Source organism: Passer domesticus, chromosome 4 (assembly GCF_036417665.1).
Source record: "Passer domesticus isolate bPasDom1 chromosome 4, bPasDom1.hap1, whole genome shotgun sequence".
NCBI classification, from domain to species: Eukaryota; Metazoa; Chordata; class Aves; order Passeriformes; family Passeridae; genus Passer; species Passer domesticus.
This window is the reverse complement of record NC_087477.1, coordinates 71,582,717-71,605,788: the sequence shown is the minus strand read 5'-3', so window position 1 is coordinate 71,605,788 and position 23,072 is coordinate 71,582,717. Positions and strand designations below refer to the sequence as shown.

The 23,072-nt window shown below is 38.6% G+C and overlaps 1 protein-coding gene across 3 annotated transcripts in view; it reads right to left on the bottom strand.

Annotated features, from left to right (window-relative positions):
* STK32B (serine/threonine kinase 32B) overlaps nt 1-23,072 on the bottom strand; it is a 157,542-nt gene that overhangs the window by 2,665 nt on the left and 131,805 nt on the right. For 2 of the 3 annotated variants that reach the window (XM_064418675.1, XM_064418673.1), the window contains 3 exons: nt 22,478-22,603; nt 17,572-17,703; nt 16,735-16,799 (listed from right to left, as the gene is read on the bottom strand). In XM_064418675.1, the coding sequence (XP_064274745.1) occupies nt 16,735-16,799; nt 17,572-17,703; nt 22,478-22,603 (323 nt within the window). The remainder of the gene's footprint in view (nt 1-16,734; nt 16,800-17,571; nt 17,704-22,477; nt 22,604-23,072) is intronic. The other variant, XM_064418674.1, reaches the window with a different exon arrangement.

Below are 23,072 nucleotides of genomic sequence, written 5' to 3'. Positions count from 1 at the left end.
TGGAGAACATAGCTCTTCAAACTGTCTTGGCACCATGGAAGACAGCAGATGTGATGATGTTGGTTGTTTGTTGCTTTGGGGTGTTTTTTGTTTGCTTGTTGGTTTGGGGATTTTTTTAACAAGATCTCCAAAATGATCCAGGAGACTACCAAGAGAGCAAGAGAGTTCAGCTTGAGACTTGAAACATCTTGGGATCTGAGCTATTGGTACAAGACTGATGGCTTTGGGCATTGAGGGAAAAGACTGCAGTGCTTGGAAACTCATGTTGCAAAGTGTGGGTGGCAAACCTTGCAAACTGCTAAACAGTGGGGTGAGAAAAACTTTGGCTCTATAGAGGTCTGAGGAATCATTGCATTGGTCTAAGACACGTAAGTGCTTCCTTCCTGGAATTCTATATTTCCTTTGTTTGTAAAATGCTGAAAAAGAAGGCATTTGCTGCACTGCTCAATTTAAAAGGAAAATAAGAATTCTCTCAACATGAAGCAAGAAAACACCAATTTTTAAATTTATTTTGAGAACCACTTGAACTGGCACAAAGGCAGGATGCATGTAGGGAGGACAGTGGAAAAAGGAGAGAAATAAAGCCCATGCTGAGTTCAAAAGATACCTCTGGCCAGCTCCAATTTTTTCACTCTCTACAGAGGTGGTTAATAATGCTGATTTATTTCCATTATTTTCTTTTATCCTGTTCCTTCTCCCAGGTCTACTGTTGAAACAGAATATGGGGATTTGGAAGTCTTAAAGAAATATATTGTTTTAGCAATGCTTCACTGTATTTCCTTTTCAGACACTTTTTCTGTATCTAGATTCACTACACATATTTCAAATTATCAAAGTAAGCAATAGGTTATTAACCTGATGATGAGATAAAAAATTAACTGCTATTTAACTCTTTAATAATTTATCAATCACTGTATTCAGTTATTAAAATTACATTAAGGATTTCACTCTAGGGCTTTAGTTATTGTAGGCATACAAAAACCAGCTTACCAGTGTACCCTTGGGGCTGGGAAACTGGACTAAGAACCAGGAGATGCTGATCCTGTTTCCACCCCTGTCACCCTTTGGACAAATTGCAGCACATTCCTGTGTCTCAGCTTCTCTCATCAGGTGTCAAGCAGCTGCTGTCAAGAATGATGGAAGCTGAGAACTTTGTGTCTCTAAGTGCTGCTCTGTGTCTCACAGGCCTAACTGAATCAAGGAATTACAGTCTGGTGTCTGTGATAATTAGAAAAGAAGGTGGCATGTGTAATCAACCAAAATATAATTATACTGCATGTATAATTATGCCTGTATGCATTATTGAATATATAAAAATACAAAAGTAAAGAGAACAGACTGGCTAAAAGCTAGCATAGAAAATAAAATATTGAATAGAAGAGGACTGCAACAATTATGGCAGGACAGAAAGAAAATCACAAACATTTAATGAAAGCCAGTAGAAAATTTGGGGCCAGCAGGGAATTGCTTGCAGCTCAACTTTGTTCTCTAGATGAAGAAGAATATTGAAGTTTGTCTTTAGGCTGCGTAGTTGGATAAGTTCAATGACAAAGAATGAAAAGTTGCAGATTCAACATAACTGTCAAAATTGCAGATTTGCTAAGACTGAGCCATCCTCCCAACAGCAGTGCAGTTTCAGAAAAAATAAAATAAATCTATTGGTTTGTATTTCTCTTTACCTCAAAACTGCAGACTCAGGTCAAGACACAAAGAAATACGTGTGCACAGTCTCTTCAGTTTAAATATTGGACTGTTACAGAAGAGAAATTTCTCTCTTTTTGGTGCATTCTTGATTCCTTGGTGTCAAACCCAGAGCACTTTTCTGTCAGATGTTCTAAGCCTTTAAAAATGTGAGTACCTTGACATGTTTCCTGTAATCATGGCAAAATAAATGCAGCCTGGGCCATTCTGTTCAAAAATGACACAAGTGCAATAAATCATTTGTTGGAAGCTGCTTTCCAGTGAATGACTTATCTTGCCTTTAAGCTGATGCAGCTACAGGCTGTGATAACTTTATAAAGGCCCATGGAGAATGAATGGATTGATGGAGACTTTGTGGTGGATCTGAAGCAGGTTCCTGTTCCTGGGCTGAATATTGTCGGCTAAGAATAAATAATAAAATGGCCAGCTATGGATGAAAAAGTGAACAAGTGGTTCTAGTGGATATAGTCATATGGAACAAAAAACCAGCAGGGAAAAGAGGATGAAAATGAGTTTGAACAGTGTCTGTTGCATTTATTCCATGACAGTTCTGCACAAACACATAGGGAGTCTCAGAGGCAATTATGCTGGGAACTAAGAGTGGCTCTGCTGAACCAACAAAGAGTTTTCCTTCTTTTCACCATTGATCCATGCAATATTGATAGTGTGTGACCCTGAGCATTGCACAAACTCCTCCCCAGCAGTGAGGAAGAAAGAGGTTGTTCCAACCACTACAGGAATGCATAAGAACCATAACTGAATCTCCAGTCTTGGTTTTGTCAGTATGAAAAAAAACATGAATTGGTTTTTAAGGTTCTTATTTTCTCAATACTCAGATATTATAGTAGCATTCCTGCAGCATTGATTTCTGATACTGGATCTTGAATCTGATATCAGTCAGTGGAAGGGAATCCAGGGGAGAGGGAAGAATACTGGGTCCAAACTACTACAGCAGTACAGAACACTGGCATCAGGCATGCAAAATGCAGTTGCTGTGTTTGAGAGCCATGTGGAGGCTGTTACCCCGCCTGGTGTGTGGTACCACCTTTGTGCAGCTGATGCATTCCTCACTGGGTCTTGCCAGGCTCTCAGGGTGAAACTGAAGCCTAAGAAATGCCAGGAGTTGTCTCAAACTGTGGGCCTGCTCTCTGCAACCATGAGAGGACAAAAGAAACTTTCTACTGACAAAGAGAACTGAAGCCAGGCAGAGCTGCCCCTCCCCTGAGACTCCCACACTCACCACATTCTAAAGGAAACTCTTCTTATTATGAAAAATCTGCAAGTGAGCTTGCCAAAGTTGCAAATCGAGTGTCCTGAGGGTGGAGGAAACAGAACTGTCTGAGTGGGCAGTGGATTTGCTTTGCCATTTCTAGATTCAGCATTTTACCTTGGTTTCTTGATATTTCACTTTGCTTGAGAAAACAGATGATTTTTCTTTTGGTCTGGGGAAAAGAAGAGCTTAATAAAATGAATTATAGAAACTAGTTTTATTGTAGGAAACAAAAGCCTATTAATGAAAACTTTCACATCCCTGGGGATAAGTCCTGAGGAATAAATCAATCTGTGGAATATTTATCCCAGTTATTCTTCCAAGGGATGGGGACTGAGATAAAACAGATGAGGCATATCTATGTTGGCTTTTTGAAATTCATGAATCCTGGAGGACAGTTTGCTAAATAATCAGAAACCCATCTCAGTTGTATGATTTAGCAGCTACACAGGAGTCATGCTAATGGCTTGTGCAGATGGCCTTGCTGTAAAGCTAATTCTGAACACGTTGGAATCAGAGGAAGAAAATGACTGATCTGCCATGAGGAATGACTGTGCTCAGGAAGGAACTATTTCATCTACATGTCTCTGACCATGTAATGTTTTGGCTACTGGACCACAGAAGTCACAGAAGGGGATTTTTAAAAAAGCAGTAAATGTCCTAATGTCCAAATCCCATATTTTTAGAATTAGTTGACAAATAATATAGCACTAGAAACTTTTCATTCTCAATAGAAAAGATCTGGCAATTACATTTGTGAAGGACTTAAAGGAAGCCAAAAAGAGACAGAGATAGGCATTATTTTTTATATCCCAGCCATAGAAAATAGAAACCTGGAAGTTATGCCATATAACTAAAATTGCTGGATATTATCATGTTGAAAAACTTTAATCCAAATAATTTTTATAGGGTGGTATAATTCTGTATAGGGACTCCACAAAGTCAGAAGATCCCAACAGCAGCAATGTCTCACAGGGATCCTGTCAGAGCTGGGGACACCCAGCACGTCCAGCAAGATGGGAGCAAGTTGCTAAGATAGCCAAGGATGGAGTGAGAGGTATCTTGGTGCTGAGGGCAGGCAAAGTGTCAGTTTAGTAACCACTGCTCTTTCCCACTGTTTGTTTCTAATTTGAATTTTTATTCCGTGAGGTATTGATGCACCCAAATTTGTATACAAATATAACCAAAAATGCCTGGATGAATAAATCACAACTGGTCAACACAATTTCTTCCTCAAATTGGTGACTCTTTAACTATTCCCACACCACCACTGCCAGTCCCTGAACACAATTAATTTGTTTGCCTGGTAACTAAGCACTTTTACCAAATGGTCCAAATATTGCTTCCTAAAGAAATGGAAGTAGTTAGCAGCTGGTTATGGAAACTGGCTTCAAGGTCTTGCTTCCACACAAAACAAAGATGAAATGCTCAACCCAAAGGGTTTGTAACATTTGCGGCAGTCTGGAACTCCACAGACTATATCCCCATCCATCTCCTTTATTTCTAGTCAAAAGGTGTAAAAAAGAAAACTTAATGGGACTTTGGAGTCTAACTGGCAATAAGATGTGGAACTAGCAGAGATTATATCTCTATGTTACTCACATTTTTAAGTGGTTTTATGTAGAGAAACATGTTCTAGAAAGAACAGAAGTATTTGGACTGTGAGGATTCAAAAGGGCTCACACTGGATGTGATAAATTTATAACCACAAAGCTGCTGGGTAGTTTGAATTTTACATGTCAGTATATCCCTCATGAATAGATATGTTTTGGTTTACATCTCAGTCCTAAATTATAAGTGTTTAGCGGTAAGTAGGAGGTTGGCAGGTGGAAATTACTGGTGTTGGTCATACCAGCTCATTTTCTGCATCAGCTCACCCAGCAACCCCAAAAAGACCCTTTCCTTGTCTTGGCACTGAGGAAAAATATCCACAGCACCCACGGTCTCTCATGCTTTAGCCAGAAGAAGAGTCACTTCCCCAAAATCATACAAAACCTATCATTTATAAAACCCCTGTCTAACCTTTACAGCGGCTCAGTAAATCAGACACACTGCAAAAACAGGGCAAGGTTCTGGCAGTATAATGTAGGTCCTGCAGTGCACACACGTCTTTTCAAAAATAATGGGCTGTATGCACGTGCATCACACACTCCACTTTGAAAACTTCACCCATTATTTTTCTGCCATCATTTTAATATCAACTGCAGGCAATGATTGTGGAAATACTGGATAATGGAGCATGGCTTCTGGGACAATGAGCAGCTTGGCTTGTCATCTGCTTTCCTCTGTCAGGAATAAGAATGGACTTTGATACACAGTCACTTAATAATTTTCTGCCTGCATGTTTTAAGGTTTCTCTTATAAATTGGTCCTTGCTGTGTTCTATTTTTGTGAGAATGGAAGAAGCTGGCAGTATTTTACAATTGTAAATGAGTGACAATGTTTCTCTTATATCTCCTTTATTCTGCTTACTAGCTCTCTTGTGCCAAGTTTTCATTCAACTATATGAAATAAAGAAGGAAGAAGTGAGCAAGGGGTTCTGATTGAATTATTTTTTAACTAAATAAGTATATGGGGAAGAGTATTTTTATTTTTCAAAACAAAATAGCCATAAAATTTGTCATAAAGCACTGAAAATTCTTAGATTTTTAAAAAATAGTTAGCAAAAATGAGGTGATCAGAAATTCAGACAATTTGCTTAATTTATATTGTCATTCATAAAGAAAAAAATAGTAACTTTGCTCAGTGTAAATCTTAAGGAACAGAGTCAAGTTTGTCCAAACACAATGAAATCCTCCAATTTGAAAACACATGCTCTAACTTCATAACAACATATAGCAGAAATAATTGTCAATCCTGCTTAAATTACCTGATAACCTGAACATCTGACAAATTATTCATCCATTTCCTATTCCCCAGTGGTATCTGGGAGGACTCTCATGACAGACAGCAAGTAGAGCACTGCATGGGAATGTAATTCCTGCATTTTAGGCATTGGCTCCATTCACTCCCAAGGGTAGGGATCAATGCCTGGGAGCTCAGTGAGTGGCACAGATTGCTTCACATCCTTCTGGCTAATCTCTAATCTGCAAACCAGAGCTGTTGTATTCCGGCTGCTTGTTGGGCAGCCTTTGGTCTGTGATAACCCCTGAAATATGAAGGGATTTGCTCCAAAGAGTGATTTTGGCCTGAGAAAAAATTATGCCAGAGACCACAATGGAGCAGTATGGAAGACTGCCTGTATACTGCCTTTGAAAAATAGATAGAAAATAGCAGTGAAGGTGGAAAACACAGGATTAGGGGAAAAAAAGGAGTAGCAATGAAGGAAGGAGAGCTAAATACTTTGAAAATTATGAAGGATTCAAAAGAATCCCAACCATGGATATCTAATTAATTAAACTAAGTAATCATATAGCTAATTAAAACTATCTCAAAAGACAGCTGTATATAGCTAATTTCCTTTTTGGTTTGTTTACTAAAAATCCCACTTTACACCTTGCAGAGGAGCAGAAAGCATGGGAGAGTTAATAGTGGGCATTTCTTTTCTTCAGTCTCTTCACAGAGTGATCTCAGAAGTCTTTTCAGGAAAACAGAATTCACTGAAAAATTTATGAATTTTCTAAGCATTTCAGAGTAAACAAGGAAGGCACAATCCTGCTCTGTGCCAGAAGAAGCCTGGGGCAGACCAGGACAGAATCAAGGAGCTGTTGAGGCAGAGACAACACTCATCACTCAGCAGCATCATAGCTGAGTCACACAACTCCAAAGTGAAAATTAGTCTGTAAATGTAGATAATTTCCCCTTGATCTGGAGTTTCTGTAGAGAACCAATGTGTGCAGAGCAGCTTTAAATGGAACACAATCCTCCCTGCTCTGTGTTACAGCAGGTGAATGTTTTGGGAAACCTGGGTCCAAGCAGTGACTCCATCTAACCATTAACCAAGAGCGGATGTCATGAATCTTTGGCACTTCCTGGAAAATGTTTCCAGCTATGGCTTGCTTGTTCTTGGTCTCCTGCCCCATGGCTGTGGGCATACAATGCAGCTGGTTCACAGGTGATGCTTTGTGCTGCATGAGATGCCCTTGACTACCTGACACAGGGAGGGGGTCAGACCACAGAGCACCCGTGTCTGCAGAACTGACATTCAGAAATTATCTGAGTGCAAAAATGTGGGATGGAATTTATGCCAGCTAACTGCAGACAACTGAAAGATTAGTTCAGGCTCTCTCTACAGGGTAAATAGAGTCACCAACCTAGATTGATTTCTTTGGGTTTAATCTATCCAATATATGTGTCACAGATCAATCTTGGGAGATGTAAGTCTCTCCTCACTGAGTACTAAAGGAGCTTAAACTAAAGAAATTATTTTTAGATATATTAATTTATAGGAATATAGGCTTGTTGCATCTCTAGAAAAACATATATGCCTTCTCTCTTTGAGAAACACATTCAAGGCCCTTCCTGCTTAGTGGCTCTACAAGCTCAGCACAGACTGCACTGCTCTGCAGAGCCAATTTACTGCTGGATTAGAGCTAATTTGCACCCACACAGTTCAGGGAAGCAGAACTTGAATGGTCCCATCAGTCTGTAAGACAGCACAAGGTGATGAGCTCTGCCAAGAGCTGGGTAATGAAATCACCAACAAGAACAGGGGTGCCACTGCCTGTTCATCCATGCAGACGTGCCTGTAGTGTATTCAGGCTCTGGCTCTGCCAGGAGTGGCTTTTCTGCATGACTTGGTCTGTATATTGAAAAATACTTGGTCATCTACTTCCCATTTATTTCAGATATCTCTGAAAAACCTTGTGTACAGCCTGTGGGCAGGAGTTGTTCACTGTCTAACCACTATTTGGCTCAGGCTGACCCCAGACAGGCACTCTTGGTACCAACTGATTTGATAGAGACAGCCAAAATCTCAGGTCTGTTTTCCTAATACACTGTGATGTATGTGTTTAGATTGCTCAGCAGACTACCAAGTAATTATCCAAATAACTATATTTTAACTCCATTTAAATTTAAATTAATGATTTTCAGATAAAAAGTTATGCTTTATTACAGCTGAATGTGAACAGTAAAGTTTTGGGGGTAGTATCCCCATGTAGCATATATGTCTTCTTCTACCACTGACACTCACGGCATTTACTCCCATCCTTTCCAAAAATCCTAGGGGAAATATTCTTAGAGTTTGGATAATTGATTCAGGTTGATGGTTCCTGCTGAGTAATTACACTCAGTAAATGGCTGTGAATATAATTTTCTATCAACCAGCAATTCATAATCAAACCTAGCGGGCTCAGGTGCACATACAGCGTGAGTGACATGTGAAACACTGTCACTGTGCAGAAGGCAACTGAAAAACTGTACTGGGGGCTATAGTGTATTGACCTGTACTGTCTTGAGATCTGAGGTTTCTCCTGGGATTTGATAAAGCAAAATAAGTAAAGACACGAAGTAAATAAAGGAAGGCTTTAAATGATGTGCAGTCATTTAAGAAAATGTGACTAACATTAAAGCCAGGATCAGATTAATAAAATAGGTGTTTCTTAGAAGTCGGGCTACTGTCTCTTCAAGACCAGGTGCATCCTAACCAACATCTGTCTTGTTCAGGCACATTTTAAAACATGCACAACATTTCTAGTTTAAAGTGTTTGCAGATCCACATCTACAAGGAACAGGAAAGCAGCTATGAAATTTCCCAATAACATACTGTGCTTCAGACCTTTTGCGATGACAGGGGAAAAATTTTCTTTTTAGTTAGCCAAAATCCAGTTTTAAGACTATTGGCACCTGTCCACAAATGAGGATATTTCTCAGGAGTGTGGGCCAACCATCATCTTTAAAAAGACATTAATTTCCTAGCCTGCCTTTGGTGTGTATCCTACAGGATGTAGGCTCACCCTTTTGTTCAGCTACCTGCAGAGGGATAGATCACATGGAGGTCAAGGGACCCACTCTGTAGCAGGTCATGAAGAAATGCAGTCTGTGAGGAAACTCACTTTGGAGTGAGGAAGAGTGTGAGGAGGAAACAGCAGCAGAGACAGCACGTAGGGAACTGACTGCATTCCCCAACCCCCTGTGCCCCTGTCATGGAGGAGGCAGAGGTTTTGGGAGTGGAGCTGAGCCCAGGAGAAGGGAGAGGTAGAGGGAGGGTGGGTTTAAGGTTTGGGGTTTATTTCTTACTATCCCAGTCTTTTAGTTATTGGCAATAAATTAAACTAACCTTCCCCAAGCTGAGCCTGTTTTGCCCACAACAATAACTGGTGAATGATCTCTCTCTCCCTGTCCTTTCCTCAACCCATGAGCCTTTTGTTGTATTTTCTTTCCCCTGCCCAGCTGAGGGCCATGATTGAGTGACTTTGGTGAGCAGCTGGCACCCAGAACAGAGTCAACACACCTCTAAAGTCATTCTGGCTCTGACGAATTATTTGACCTGACAATAAACATTCTCAGGCTGGCATATGCATCTGAGAGTAAGCAGGGTCAGTCCTGCCCTTTTCACAGCACCAACTTCCAGGACTCGAAGGCTGTGAGTTGCCAGGGAACAGCCGCAGCTTGCACTCACCTCTCTGCAGGCTCATCCCTCTCCTATAAAAAATAGCAAAATTTCTCTGCCCCACTTCCAAACTTAGCTCCAGAAGAAGTCTGATCAGTGGTGCAGCTCCTTCATTCCCTGTAGGGTGGACCCCCCAAAAGGAGACTGAGCCAGGAGTTCACTTGTGATTGCACAGAATAATTTTCAGCCTTCAATTAATCACCAAATCTCCCTGCACAAGGAGTGGGAAGGGTGGTGACCAACCTAAATCCCATATTGACCTAAGTCTGCAATTCTTTTCTTATTTCCAAAAGGTGAGATATATATACATGCATACTTGCATATATGCAATATATGCATGCTTGTATGCATAAATATGTATATTTTACTGTTCTGCCCTTGTGCTATTGCAAAGACTATATGAAGATTGAAACCTTGTAAGCTATGAGAAGGCATAAATGCACATACCCAGCAATTCCACCTAACAGAGATTCCCCTCTCTCATAGTGGCCCATTTCAGACACTAGGACATGCTGTTAACTAATAAGCTGAATGGAAACAAACGCCTGCTGTGGTTTAGTCCCCTTGCTTCTGACATTTCCAGATTTCCTGAACCAATGACTGCATCAGAAACCTCACATCTCAAGGACCTTGATGGATTTTTTCACATGAATTTCTCTAATCCTCTTCTGAATCTTTTTGTATGTTTAACATCCAAATCACCACTCAGCAACATGTTGCATTTCACAAAAAAGCGTGGTTGATTTTCTTATTAACCTGCTGCCTGATAATTTTGTGACCTTGGGTTACCACAAAGAGTGAAGAATCATTGCTTAGTCATCTTCTCAATAAGTTTCAGAACATGTTATTATTTATCCTGTTTCTGTCTTTTCAGTTGCCTCTTCTCTGGGTTTAAATTAGTTCAAGTTTATTAAACCCTTCAACATGACCTATGTCACCCCCCCTGGCCAATCCAGTTTTTCTTGAAAACTTTCTAAGTCCTTTTAAACCTTTTTAAGATAAGGAAGCAGAGCTGTGCACAGAATGGAAGATGCAGGTGTATGCATATGAACAGACATTTATCTGTAGCTGTTTTTTTGCAGAAACATATCAATACCTTTCAGCCTTCCACTAAGCATTGTGCTAACCACAGTCATTCCAAACTCTCCTTCCTTCATAACTGAAGCTAATTTTGAGTCTATTATCCTAAACATAAAATTTAGATTTTCTTCTTCTGACTGTATTTGCATTTATCAGTACTGAGTTTGAGCTGCCATTTTCTCACCCTGAACCATGGCTATCATTATTTACTGCAGCTCTTTTCACTCAGATTTAGTTGTGACTACTCTGGTATCATAAGTGAACTTTGTGACCTCACCATTCACCTTCCTTTCCAGCTCATCTACAAATGTATTCAACAGACACATGGACATCAGAGTGACTGGCAGTAATAATGTTATCTCATTACTGCTTGTTTCTGCATTGCTTCAGCAACTGGACACGAATTGCTGCCTTAAAACAGGACAAGGAGTTCAGTCTTCATGACTCAGTTTATGGAGACTCATAAGTGAAAATTTATGTTAGTGTTGGGACATCAAGAGAGATGAAGGCAATTACCTCACGGAGGTAATTCCCTGTGGCAATGGAACAGTCATGACCTGTTATGCAGCCTTTATTTATCACAGGTATGATTTGTCCCATGTAACCTACTTAAAAAAATTTTTAAAAGGTACTCAGACTCAGATTTATACAGTTGTGCTTCCTCTCCAAAGTCTGAGATGTACAAATTAAGGCTCCTCTTTCCTCTGCCTGCAAATTGACTTCCAATTAGTTTTTATGAGTTGTATTTGTGTTTAGTTTTCTGTGAATAGATCTAATCTCTGGCCTCCAGTGATGAGGATCTCCATCTGTTATCCTGATCCTTCCAGGACCACATTTCAACATGGAGAATGTGCTGACATATGCACTCCCATGCAACTTTCATTCCCAAAAGTTGGATGGTGGACTGTAGCCATTATAAAGACATCATTACTTGTTTGGGAAAACTTTGACCATTTTTCCTGGGAGATTTTAAAATGATACTCCAGATACTGATTACCCTCTGTAGTTTGTTTTTTCTCTCTGTGAGAGAAACTGTGAAGGGAACAGATTATTGAAAAAATGACATTTGTATGAGCACTCCTTTCTCCAAAAAAAAGTTAATTTGAAGGTATTATTTAGAAAAATTTCCAGTTTGGACCTGCTGTGCTCAAACTTTTAGGTAGCTTGGCTCACTAAGAAGAGAGTGACTTTTGGACTGGTAATTCTAAACCAGTAATAACAAGCAGGAATCACAGGCAGGAGTGAAAGGGCTCGTGTGGGCAAGCAACAGTTATTACTGCCCAAACACAAACCAGGTTCAACCATCACATTCAGAAAAGCATCTTTCCAATGCAAGGGAGGGAGAAGAAAGGTTCAGTGAAGAGCAGTGCAACCACTAGAAATGCTCAGAAAGAAATGGATTTGAACTGAATTAAGGTCAGCAGAAGGGGCAAGAAAAGGACTGCAACCTCATCCAAAAAGCATTCAGATATTAGAAGGATTATGCTAAATATCTCTAGAGACACTAAGTGACATAAAATATGTATTAAGAAAATTCCATTCAATTAATTACACTGCAAATCATTATGAATATTCAATTTCAATCAAACTGAAATGAAAGAGAGTATTCAGGGACTCTGGATTTGAATCTTAAAAGACAATTAAAAGGAAAGAAAAAGAACTAAATGAGAGAGATAATAAATTTGATCTTATAAAAATATTAAGTAAGCTTTTCATGTATGATATGGAAAAAAATTAGACAACAAGCTTTTAAGCATCTTATTATAACTAAAATATGCTCCCTCAAGTCTTGCTATTTATTCTGGGGACAGAGAGCTGTCTGTTCACCTTGAGCTGTTCAGGATCATTTATAAGAGAACTAGATATGCTCAAATGGTAGAATGATGGCAGGAAAAGACAGAGTAATGTGCTTCAATTTGTGGCACATTTTTTAGTGTGCTAGCATTGAACAAATAATGAGAAGAGAAATAAGCTGTATCTGTACTCAGGGCAGAGACAAGTCTGTTCAGATCAGTGGGGACAAGAGAGCTGAATATCATAACATTGCTATTGCAGCATATTACTATTAAGAAAAAACCCTCTAAAATGAAAATCACTAATAATGTTTTGAAAATTTATTTTAAAATTATTTAAACATGGATATTTTCCTAATCAGGTCATTGTATTTGTTAATATAGTTTTGCAGAATTTTAACCCATTTTCATTTATGTTGGCTATATGAAATACATATTCTATGCAGTAAAATGTGGATGTTTGACTTTGCTTTCTTTAGCAGGCTGATAATTTTGATTAAGTTTGTGAAACATCTAACTGAAGGATTATTCTGCCTGATAAGCAAATATTTCTTGTGTGTTCTTCTCTCTTTGATTTCTCATATCTTCAATCTTAAAGGCATCTTTCAGGGAGAAGAAGATGCTCAGGACCATAAAAAGTAAGAAATATGATTTCATTACATGCAAATATGGGGTCTTTTCCTTAATTTCTGGTCATTTCGGGTTTTAGATATTCATAAAGAGATGTGGTTGTATGCGAAGATCTTTTTAGTGATAACAGCACAAAAACAGCAAAATAATCTTTGCTCAGCTTTTTAATAAAGCTACAAGCAAACAGTGTGGCTTTATCTGTGCAATCTCCCCCACCAAAGACACACACACAAAATTAAAAAAAAGAAAACTCAAAAATATAGCCTGCAGCTTCCAAATTATATAAAATTCTTGGAAAATTGCTGTCAAGTCTATGAAATACACATTAAGATACTGCAAAATATTTGGTGCTGTGTTTCTGGATATTAAAAAATAATCTATATACAGAAATGTAATTTAAAAACTAATTATTTTGCCACAAAAAGAAGCCAAACGCATCCCTGAAAACTACTTTAGATACTATTTTCAAGCTAATCAGTGTGTGGACCATTCGTATATCAGAGTTTATTTAGTTTATGTGCTCAAAACTAAGAGACTACACTGACACCTTTAACAATAGAAAACAAATCCTGCAAAAGGATTTTCCTATGTTATTTTACTTTGGATCAAGGCAGTGTATGCCCCTCTCTTGAAGGTACTGGAAGATAATGTCACTGTGAACAGATGCCATACCCCCCATGTCACATCAAAACACACACACAGAGATATTTTAATTTGTAGCTCACATCCCCTAGAATATTCAGTACACGATGCCCACTGATCAGGACTGTGTAAGGGATACAAATCTAATTTTTTTACCCACTACTGACAATCACTAACTTCACATCTTTGTCCATGAAACCCTTGTTTAAAACTTTGCTGCAAATACCAGTTTTCCATTACTTAAATACAGAAAGCAATAGAATAAAGAAAATATGCACATTCTGTCTTTGTCTTCATTAACCAAAACTTTTAACACACTTCAGTCTCTTTTCACTATTTTAAATTCTTTTTAGCATAGTGGGCCTTTTCCCTACCTCCCCCTGCTCCTCTTGCCTGCAATCCAAGAATTTCTGAAACTCTCCTGAGCTTCTTGACAAGAAAGCAAGTATGACACATTGCAGGATTTGCAGTGTCTGCTGCAGGATGAAAGACACACAGTAGAAAAGAGGCACAGTGTAGAACTACCAGCAAAGCATTAAAAAAAATATCAGATTTCGCTTTTCATAGCAGATATTTTACAAGTACTGGGTTGCAAGATGTTGTGTAGTTGTGACGACTAACACCACAAAATTAACTATGTATTAACACCTGACTTTATGTTATTCAGTTAGAAGCATCTGAATTTTATCCTTGCATCCTTGTAGAGTCTCATTTTTTCCCTTGAAAGACATACTATTGTTTCCCCATCCTTTATTAGTTTTTATGTAGTGTTCTGTGACACTGAAGTAAACAGAACAGAAGGCTTAAGTGGCAATAAAATGTAGATTTTTGATGCTGAATACAATGAAGATTTAAGAAAATATGCAGATATTTTCAACAGTTACTAAGTAGAGGAACGTGGAAGAATATCAAATCTGGATGCATTAATCTGAGAGTGATTTAAAGGCCTGCTTGGAATTGACACCTCACCTAATGATACAATCACATTTTAATATGTATTATATTTGTAGGAACAAATGGTTCACATCTTTCAGCATCTTCAGCTGTTCCTAAGAACTTGATGGGCCATGTGGCTTTGGAAACCCATGTAAGCACAGCCTCAGCTTGTACATCCAGACCTGAGGGCACAGAAGGTCTGAGGAAACCCACCCTGAGTTCCTCTGGTGTATATTATGCAGCTTCTGGTATGATGGCATCTGTGCCTGCCACTGCTCCTGTTTTGTTCTCATTACTTCAATTCACTTTGCACTTCAAACACTTGACATCTGCTTCCCCACTTCTTAACATTTTTTTTTTTGAAAAATATTACAGAAGTCTCTCCATGTCTTTCTTAAGCTATGATGCAATTTTAAAGAGAAATGATTGTGATCTGGCTTTAGACAATGCAGGATCTGTTATAGGTCTAAACTAAATATTCTTCCTTTACCTTGTCAAAGCAAATCAAGCAATGACCAAAACACATACTTTCCTGATTGAAGTGCATGTGCTTTACCTTTTGCTTCAATTTTATGTGTACTCCATTTAAATTTTATCTCTCATCAGCCTCTCAGAGTTCTTTATAGCTTGTGTTGTTACTGTAGTTTTGCAATAAGAGACAAACAAAAAAAATTCCTATGGATAAAAAGATTTAAGAATAACACAGTAAAATCATGACAAGAGAAACTGCTCAAGGTAGTGAACACACCAATGAGATTTTCAGTGTCATAAAATCTGGTGTACTAACTTCAAAAAATTGGTACATATTGGATATGCCTCATGTATGACTTTAGAGCAGATGGGAGAGAATACCTGGAAATTAATTACTTGTATGAACAGTTTCTAGGAAACTCATTAAATTGATTACGCAATGTAATATTTTTCTATTCTTATTATTATGATCTTAATTATTTTAAATTTTCTGGGTTAAACTACAAAGTTCAAGAATTCACTAGTTCAGCTGATTCAGGGGACCCACCAAGATGCTTCTTTAAACTTTCTATGGGCTGACTTGGTCTGGCTTCTCCTCTTTGTGCCTTTTACAGAAACCAATGGCTTTCTTGTGCTAGAGATCATGCAAAATAACAAGAAGAATCTGCGTGACCTTCCTTTTCTTTCTAAGACCTTGTACTTTCTGTGAGCAGTCTGTATCAGTCAGAAATGTACCACAGATTGTAACAGGAAGAAAAGTAGAGTTTCCTTCATGCTATTGTGTGAACTGTGCACAGCTGACAGTTCCTTTTTCAGTTTTAATTACAGAGAAAGTAATTACCTGCATTGTATGCATTAAGTAAAATAGTCGCAACTTTTAAATTAATTTTTAACATCTCACAACTCCATTAGAAAGGCTTGCATATATAATTATATCAATTAAAAACATGGAATACACTTGAATGAAGTGCAATAATTTGACCAAAGACACAAACAAATCCATTGCTATGAGTTGTATCTGCTAATACAAACAGGTCCATAATGACTGCAACACAGAGGCAGTAATTAGGAGAAAGGCAGTGAATTAATTGAACCAGGAAGATTATTGATATCCCTGGGAATGTCTTGTGCTTCAGTCAACCCTGACTGACTCTCAGATTAGAAGTTCTTGCTTCATGTCTGGCAATTCCTAGCTTTGTTGAAATAGTAAATGTTGGAATACACTTTTCTTTTCTTTTTTTTTTTTTTAATAGTGGGGAAGTATGAACAGCTTTTCCAAGTCAGAACAGTGATGTTCATATCATTAAAATTTCATGAGTTATGACTTCCCTTGGTTTTGTTTGAGTTATGAAAAAGCAGTATCTTTTATTGCATTCCTCTGCTTAATTACTGACAGTTTCTCTGGGGAGTTCCAGTAACATTTACCTTATATTTCTAACATACTTTCATCACAAGGTTTTCTACTTGCTTGCAGAGATGCAAGAACTACAAAACCATCACACCAGAGACTATAAGAGGAAGAAATCAATGGAAATCCAGTCTTTTAGGCTCTGCTGCTCTAATCATTAATCACCCTCCCTTACACTGTGAGAAAAAAAAATAGTTCTCAATTTAATTTTAGTGCTGAATGCTAAAGAGGCATTAAGAAATGCACTTACTTCTCTCTGTTGAATATGATGAATTCTTTCCTAACGGTTTCCAAGCACTGCTGCAGGTGTACGTTCTTTAAAAAACAGCATGAATAGGTTGATTAAAAAAGATGAGAAATCATAGACAAAAATCACAACAACACAAACAACAGTGAACAAAATGCTTGTGAATGAATGCTATCAAGAGGCATTTCGAAGACTCGTTAAATTGGGCTGTGATGGCACAATCAATCTCATTCTCTTGGAAGAAGTTCCTCACAAAGAATTCCTGAGGATTTTTACATCTGATAGCTCTAGGAAGAACAGCTTGCATGAACATTTAAAATCATTAGGAGTAGCAGCATAATTTATAAAACCCCACTGGAATGATAATTCAAGTCTGGAAATTATTATTAATATTATTGGTACTCTTGACTGCTCATACAATGCATCTTTCTACATGGCACACATTAGTCAAGAGTGGAAGAGACAGCTTTAACATATTTATAAATAACAAGTCTTTTGACTGCATACTTTTCGTTTTGGGTAGTAGTAGCAAATAATTTCTCTTTGTAACTATTTGTCCATGTGTGGGAAGTGTTTTTCTCAACTGGCAACAGTTTTTCATGCTTTAAATGAGCATCTGTGATAATCTTAAAAATTATTATAGCTTAAAGATGTTGTTACTATTTGACTGAAATAAATTATTGCTTTTCATCTTGCTTTGGAGGTGATTTATGCAATGTATAAAATGACAGACAGAGAGGCTAAGTCTATTTTCAGTGGTGATAAAGCTGCACATAAGTGAGTTTGCCTATTAGAGTGTAAACAAAATGCCACTGGCTGCAGTCACAGTCCCCATCTTACCAGTGGGCAGGTTTCCTTAGCTCCATCTTTGGATTTGTTTTTGGCAAGTCGCTTTTTCTTTTTATGGAGAGGCTTGGACTCCAAAATCATTTCTTCAAGTTCAAATGTGGGATCACAGTTCAGTCTTCCTTTCTGGTACAAAAGGATTCAAAGTTACTCTTTGAAGCATCATTGTGTTTTTTTAATTTGTTTGGCAAGTGTTAACAGCAGTAATAATGAACCAGCTCCTCAATCATATCTGTAAAATGAAAATTGTCCTTTTAGGCCTAAAGTGATGCTCAAAGTTTAAATAAGGGAGATAAGATAAAAATCATATTAAAAAGCAATTATAAAGAGTTAGATCCTCTTCCTGGTTATAAACAGATACACAAGAGTGACAAAAGTTATGTTATCCCAGTGAGAGAGATTAATCTGGCCCAGGGTCTTCATCAGAATATCAGTTAGTGCTGTAGAGTAATAGTCACACCAGTAATAGTGCAGAAGAGCTGGGGAGTACCTCTATGACCTTGCTGAAATTTGATTTGCTGAAGTGTTGCAGTGGATTCATTTACTTAGATGCTGTCCATGAGAACAAAGGAAGGAGCAGGCCTTTTCAGGTCAGCAGCATTTATATATAAAAGGGTTCACAGTATTATAGAATCCCAGGTTGGAAAGGATCTCAAGGATCATCTGGTCAAACTTTTCTGGTCAAAACCACAGTCCCGAATCCAGAAAAGATGGCCCAGCAACCTGTCCAGCTGAATCTTAAAACAGTCCACTTTTAGAGAATCCACCATTTTCATGGGCAGATTATTGAAATGGCAATTGATGTTGCAAAAAGTTTTGCTCGTGTCTAACTGGAATCTTACCAAGAGTTACTTGTACCCAATACCCCTTGTCCTTTCCATGTGATTCCCTGTAAAAAGGGAGTCTCCATCTTGGTGGCTAACCTCTAGGTAGTGGGACATGGTGATGAGGTCTCTCCTAATCCTTCTTTTCTCAAGGCTCTGCAAGCCAAATTCTCTCAGCCTTTCCTCTTGTGGCCTACTTCCCACTCCTCTGATCATCTCTGTGGTCCTTCTCTGGACCCTCTCCAGCCTGTCCACATCTTTTTTGTGTAGTGGGGACCAAAACTGAACACAGTATTTCAGGTGTGGCCTGGCAAGTGCTGAGTGGAACAATGACTTCTTCATCTCCGTTGGTGTTGCACTTGTTGATGCAACTCAACATCCCTTTGGCTTTCTTTGCCATGGCAGCACCCTGGTCACTCATATTGAGCTTTGTGTCCACCTGGACCTCCAGAGGTGCTGGAGCTGTTCTTCAGCTGGATAGATCCCACCCTGTGCTACACCCCTGGACTGTATTTTCCCAGGTTTAAGCCCTAACCCTTGAACTTCATAAAGTTCTTGTTAGCCCACTCCTACAAGGGTCTTCCTGCAGGGTAGTTCTCCCAAGCTGTCACTTTCCCACTCAGCTTGGTATCATCAATGGACTTCCTCATGGTTCTTTGTTCCTATGACCCACATCATTTGTGAGGGTATTAAGTAGTGTTGGACCCAATATTGATCCCTGGGGGACCTCATTTGTGACAGGCCCCAGTCTGAGGAGGAGCCTTTTCCACCTCCCTTCAGGTGCAGCCCATCAGCCAGCTCCCCACCAACCACATGGATCACTTTTCTATACCATAGCACTTAAATTTCTCACAAAGGAGACAGTGGGAAACTGTTTCAAAAGCCTTAGAGAAATCCAGGTAAACAATGAGAACCTCTTGCCCCATATCAGCTGAGCAGGTTACCTTGTCATTGAATATGATAAGGTTTGGAAAGTCCCATTTGTCCTTGGAGAATCATGGCTGGCTTTTTCCAATCAGGTGGTTCATTCTAATCTATTATTCTTTTTCTATTCTATCCACTTTATTAAGGTTTTCCTTACCCATTACACATATTCCTTAAATTGCTTTTGGATTCTTCATTGAAAAAATGTTATGCCAATTTCTGGTACTTGAATCAAATTTTAAGATTCTTTGTTAGTTCACTTGTTTAGTGAAGGACCAGGAAAGCCTTCACTAAAAATTTGCAAACCATTTGAATTGGATGTTAAAAGCAACCTGTTTTCCTCTGGGACTTCTGAGAGTTCAATCACACCATTGTCACTGTCAAGGTGGAAGTGCTAAAATAAGTCATATATAAATGACAGATATTTATAGTAAGCAAAGACACTAAGCAGCAAAATCACATCAGAAACTACTTGTATAATTTGTGATGACCTTCAATGAAACATTTGGTTTAGAGATCACTCCATCATTTTTATTCCTAGTAAATTCTGTATAGTCAGAGCATAAGGTTTAGATATCTGATCCCTTTTCCTGCATATTATCCAGCCAGCTTTAGTAGAATATATTTTGGGGTTTTTTTATTGGCAGTTCACGGCTTATTTATATTTATTAAAAAATAAATGACATCTTAGGTTTCATCAATATCAGTTCCTCCCTTGAGCATCCATAGTTTTTGGAATTGATTGGGTACTTAAAAAATATATCACTTTAATTCTGAAGCTTTAAACATAAAAGCAAATTGTATTTTAAAAAACCCTACAACAATTTATGACTCCAAGCTGAAAATGAAGAAACTAACCAAGCTATAAAGAAACACATGTGCTAGTTAAGTAAGAACTATGCTTATGGAATCAAATTAAGCTGTTAGAAATTAAGCTATGGGACATTGCTCCCATGGGCCGCCTGTGTGCCCTCCTAGCTGTAGAAGGCAGACAAGCTCCTGACAGTCAAAGCAAGCTGTCAGAATTTATAAAACTCTGGTTTCAAAACACAGGTCACAGGGGCCCCAATTCACCTTCTCACCAAAGGCTGAAAAATGTTGTGTGGCCTCAATTAATCCATGAAAGTTTTGCTTGTGCTACAAAGAAAAAGTTCCTGGGAAATGTGTGACCAAACTTGGTCTCATGAAACAGCAAAGTTTCTATAAAAAGAAATGTTGGGCTAGAAGAGAATTTTGGTTCTCACCTCATTGTTTTTCCTGACACACTTGATCGATCAGGTGGAACAATATCCACCTTGCAATATCAGACTCTTCATGGAAGAGTCTGGTAGAGCTCGTAATGGGACTTTCAGATTAATCTGGACGGATAAATGAAACATTTTATTCCTATTTCCTATTAAATATAGAATATTATTTTGCTTCACATATTACAGATTTCCTGTTCGGTTTTATAGATGCTGCCAAAACACAAATAAAATGAAACCAATGAGAAAAGAAAAGCTGCCTTTGCAGAGTCTGGGGCTCTTGGAACCCACCTATATTGTATCTTTGGGCATGGGGAACCCAAAGATACCTAGTATCTCCCTTAGGAAATACTATGTTGTGAAGTTTTCCACATGCTGACAGTTGTGGATTAAACTTTTAGCTGGTAGTAGGAAGTGTAAATAATTGAGTTTTGTGTAAATAATTTGAGTGTTTGAGTTTTGCCAAAAAACGAGTCCACACCTCTGATATCTCAAAGAGCAACTCTTAACTTGAAAAAAGGAAAAGAAGAAAGTCAGTCTTCGCTCATCTTGTAGATCCACATGCCAGGAGCATGGAGTGCAGCAGGCCAGGAAGGAGCTTTGTTCTGCGTTGCTTTGCTTAGGACAGCGACCTGAGGGTGTAAAGGAGGATCCTGGCATGGCACAGCAATTATTCCAGCTGCACGGACATCAGGTAAGAGTGAAAGAGTTATAGCCTGGTAGACGTGACGTCTCCAACTTCTCTCTTGCACTAGGATTGAGCTAGGAATGGATGACCAGGAATGAATGACATTCACCTCTCCAACTTCTCTCTTGCACCAGGATTGAGCTACAAAGTGAAGGGAAAGAATTTCCCCACAGATGAACATTTTGCTGGAGTGCCTGTGAGAGGGGCCTGCTGTTCCCTTCTCCTGTTGTGCTTGGTCTTTCTCCCAGTTCCCTGAGGGAGACTCTTCTTGCCCCCCCTCAGCTGTCTTCTCCTGCAGGATGTTGCTTCCAGAGAGGCTCTGCTCAGGTGCCAAGGAGCCCAGCAATCACGGAGAGGATTGTCTTGGCAACACACCCGGCTACCTTTGCTCCGTTAGGGAATGCTCTCTCACCTTCAGCTGCTGAAGGGCTGCATCCTGTCCCCATCATGTTTATCATGAACTCTGATGTGCACCTGGATGAAGACGGGGTCCACCTGTTCCACCTTCCTCATCTTTATTTACAGTTGCATAATTTTAAAAAACCCAGAAACAAACCTTGGTATGCTACAAATATGTTGTTTGGACAATAATTATAGTGCAACATGGCTGAAAGAAGTGAAGCAGCATATCAACACCACAGTCATTGCTTTTTATTCATGGCCCCTGAAATACATTTAACTTGAAAAAGAGCAAAAAGGAAATATTCCAATGAAAAATACCAACAAAATGGGACCACAGTAAAAAAGAAACCACCAGATTCCCTCACAGAATTGGAATGTTTTATTGTAAGAAACCGTCACAAGGGAAATAGGTCAGTCTTTTGGAACACTACTTTTTAAGTGAAAAAGTAAGAGCATACTGGGATGTTAAAAAGTTTTCCAAATGTTATTCAAATGTCTAACTTTCACAGCCACAACAGCCTTGGTATTCTTTGTCACAGAGTTAACTCTGACAATCATTTGCTCTAACAGCTGAAATGCAAAGTCTGGAAAAGGTTTTCTTTTATTTGAAAAGGAATGAAAAGTGAACCAAGGTTAATTAGTTTTTGTTTTTATCTATTGAAATGGGACTAATTTTCCCTTAGCTGTGACTGAGTAAATGAAAGTAGAATCCAAAGTAAATCACTGAAGAGCAATAAATACAAGCATAAACAAGTAAAAAGGCAATGATAATTAAAGTCAGAATTTACAAACAGTGTTCACCTGGAATATTGACTTACGTTAGGAACAAAGCCTGGGGTTACAGCTTTCTCTAGAACAGCATCCCAGTTGACATCAGCTAGGTATGGAGAGTTCTGGATGTCTGCAAGGCTTGAAAGGCGACACTCTGGGTCCTTAATGAGGAGCTGTGATCAAGCACAAGGCATTTTCTAAGAAGCTGGATGCCATATAGAACAGTAAATGTATCACATACATAAATTGTATGATATATATTTTTAAGTAAGAAAATGGCTAGGGAATCTTCTAACAGATGCTAGAAGTCCCAATTTAAAAAAAGAAAAATTAAAAGTAATAAGTCATAGGATATGAGTACAGTTTAATTGCCACCAGATGGCTGTTGCAGGCATGAAGTGTATAAATGTATTAGCAACAAAAGTCTGCTTACAAATACACAAGAGCCCATGCAAAATGAAACATCACAGATCAGTGCCACCCAACAATTTGTATTTTCTCCTTAATTTCTTGGAAAATACAGTTACACTGAGAATCCTGGCAGCAATTAAAACTATCCACCTCACTGCACTGTCTACTCAAGACTACATTGCTAATTGCTGCTAAAGATGTGTATTTTTTATTACTCTATTCAGACATTCA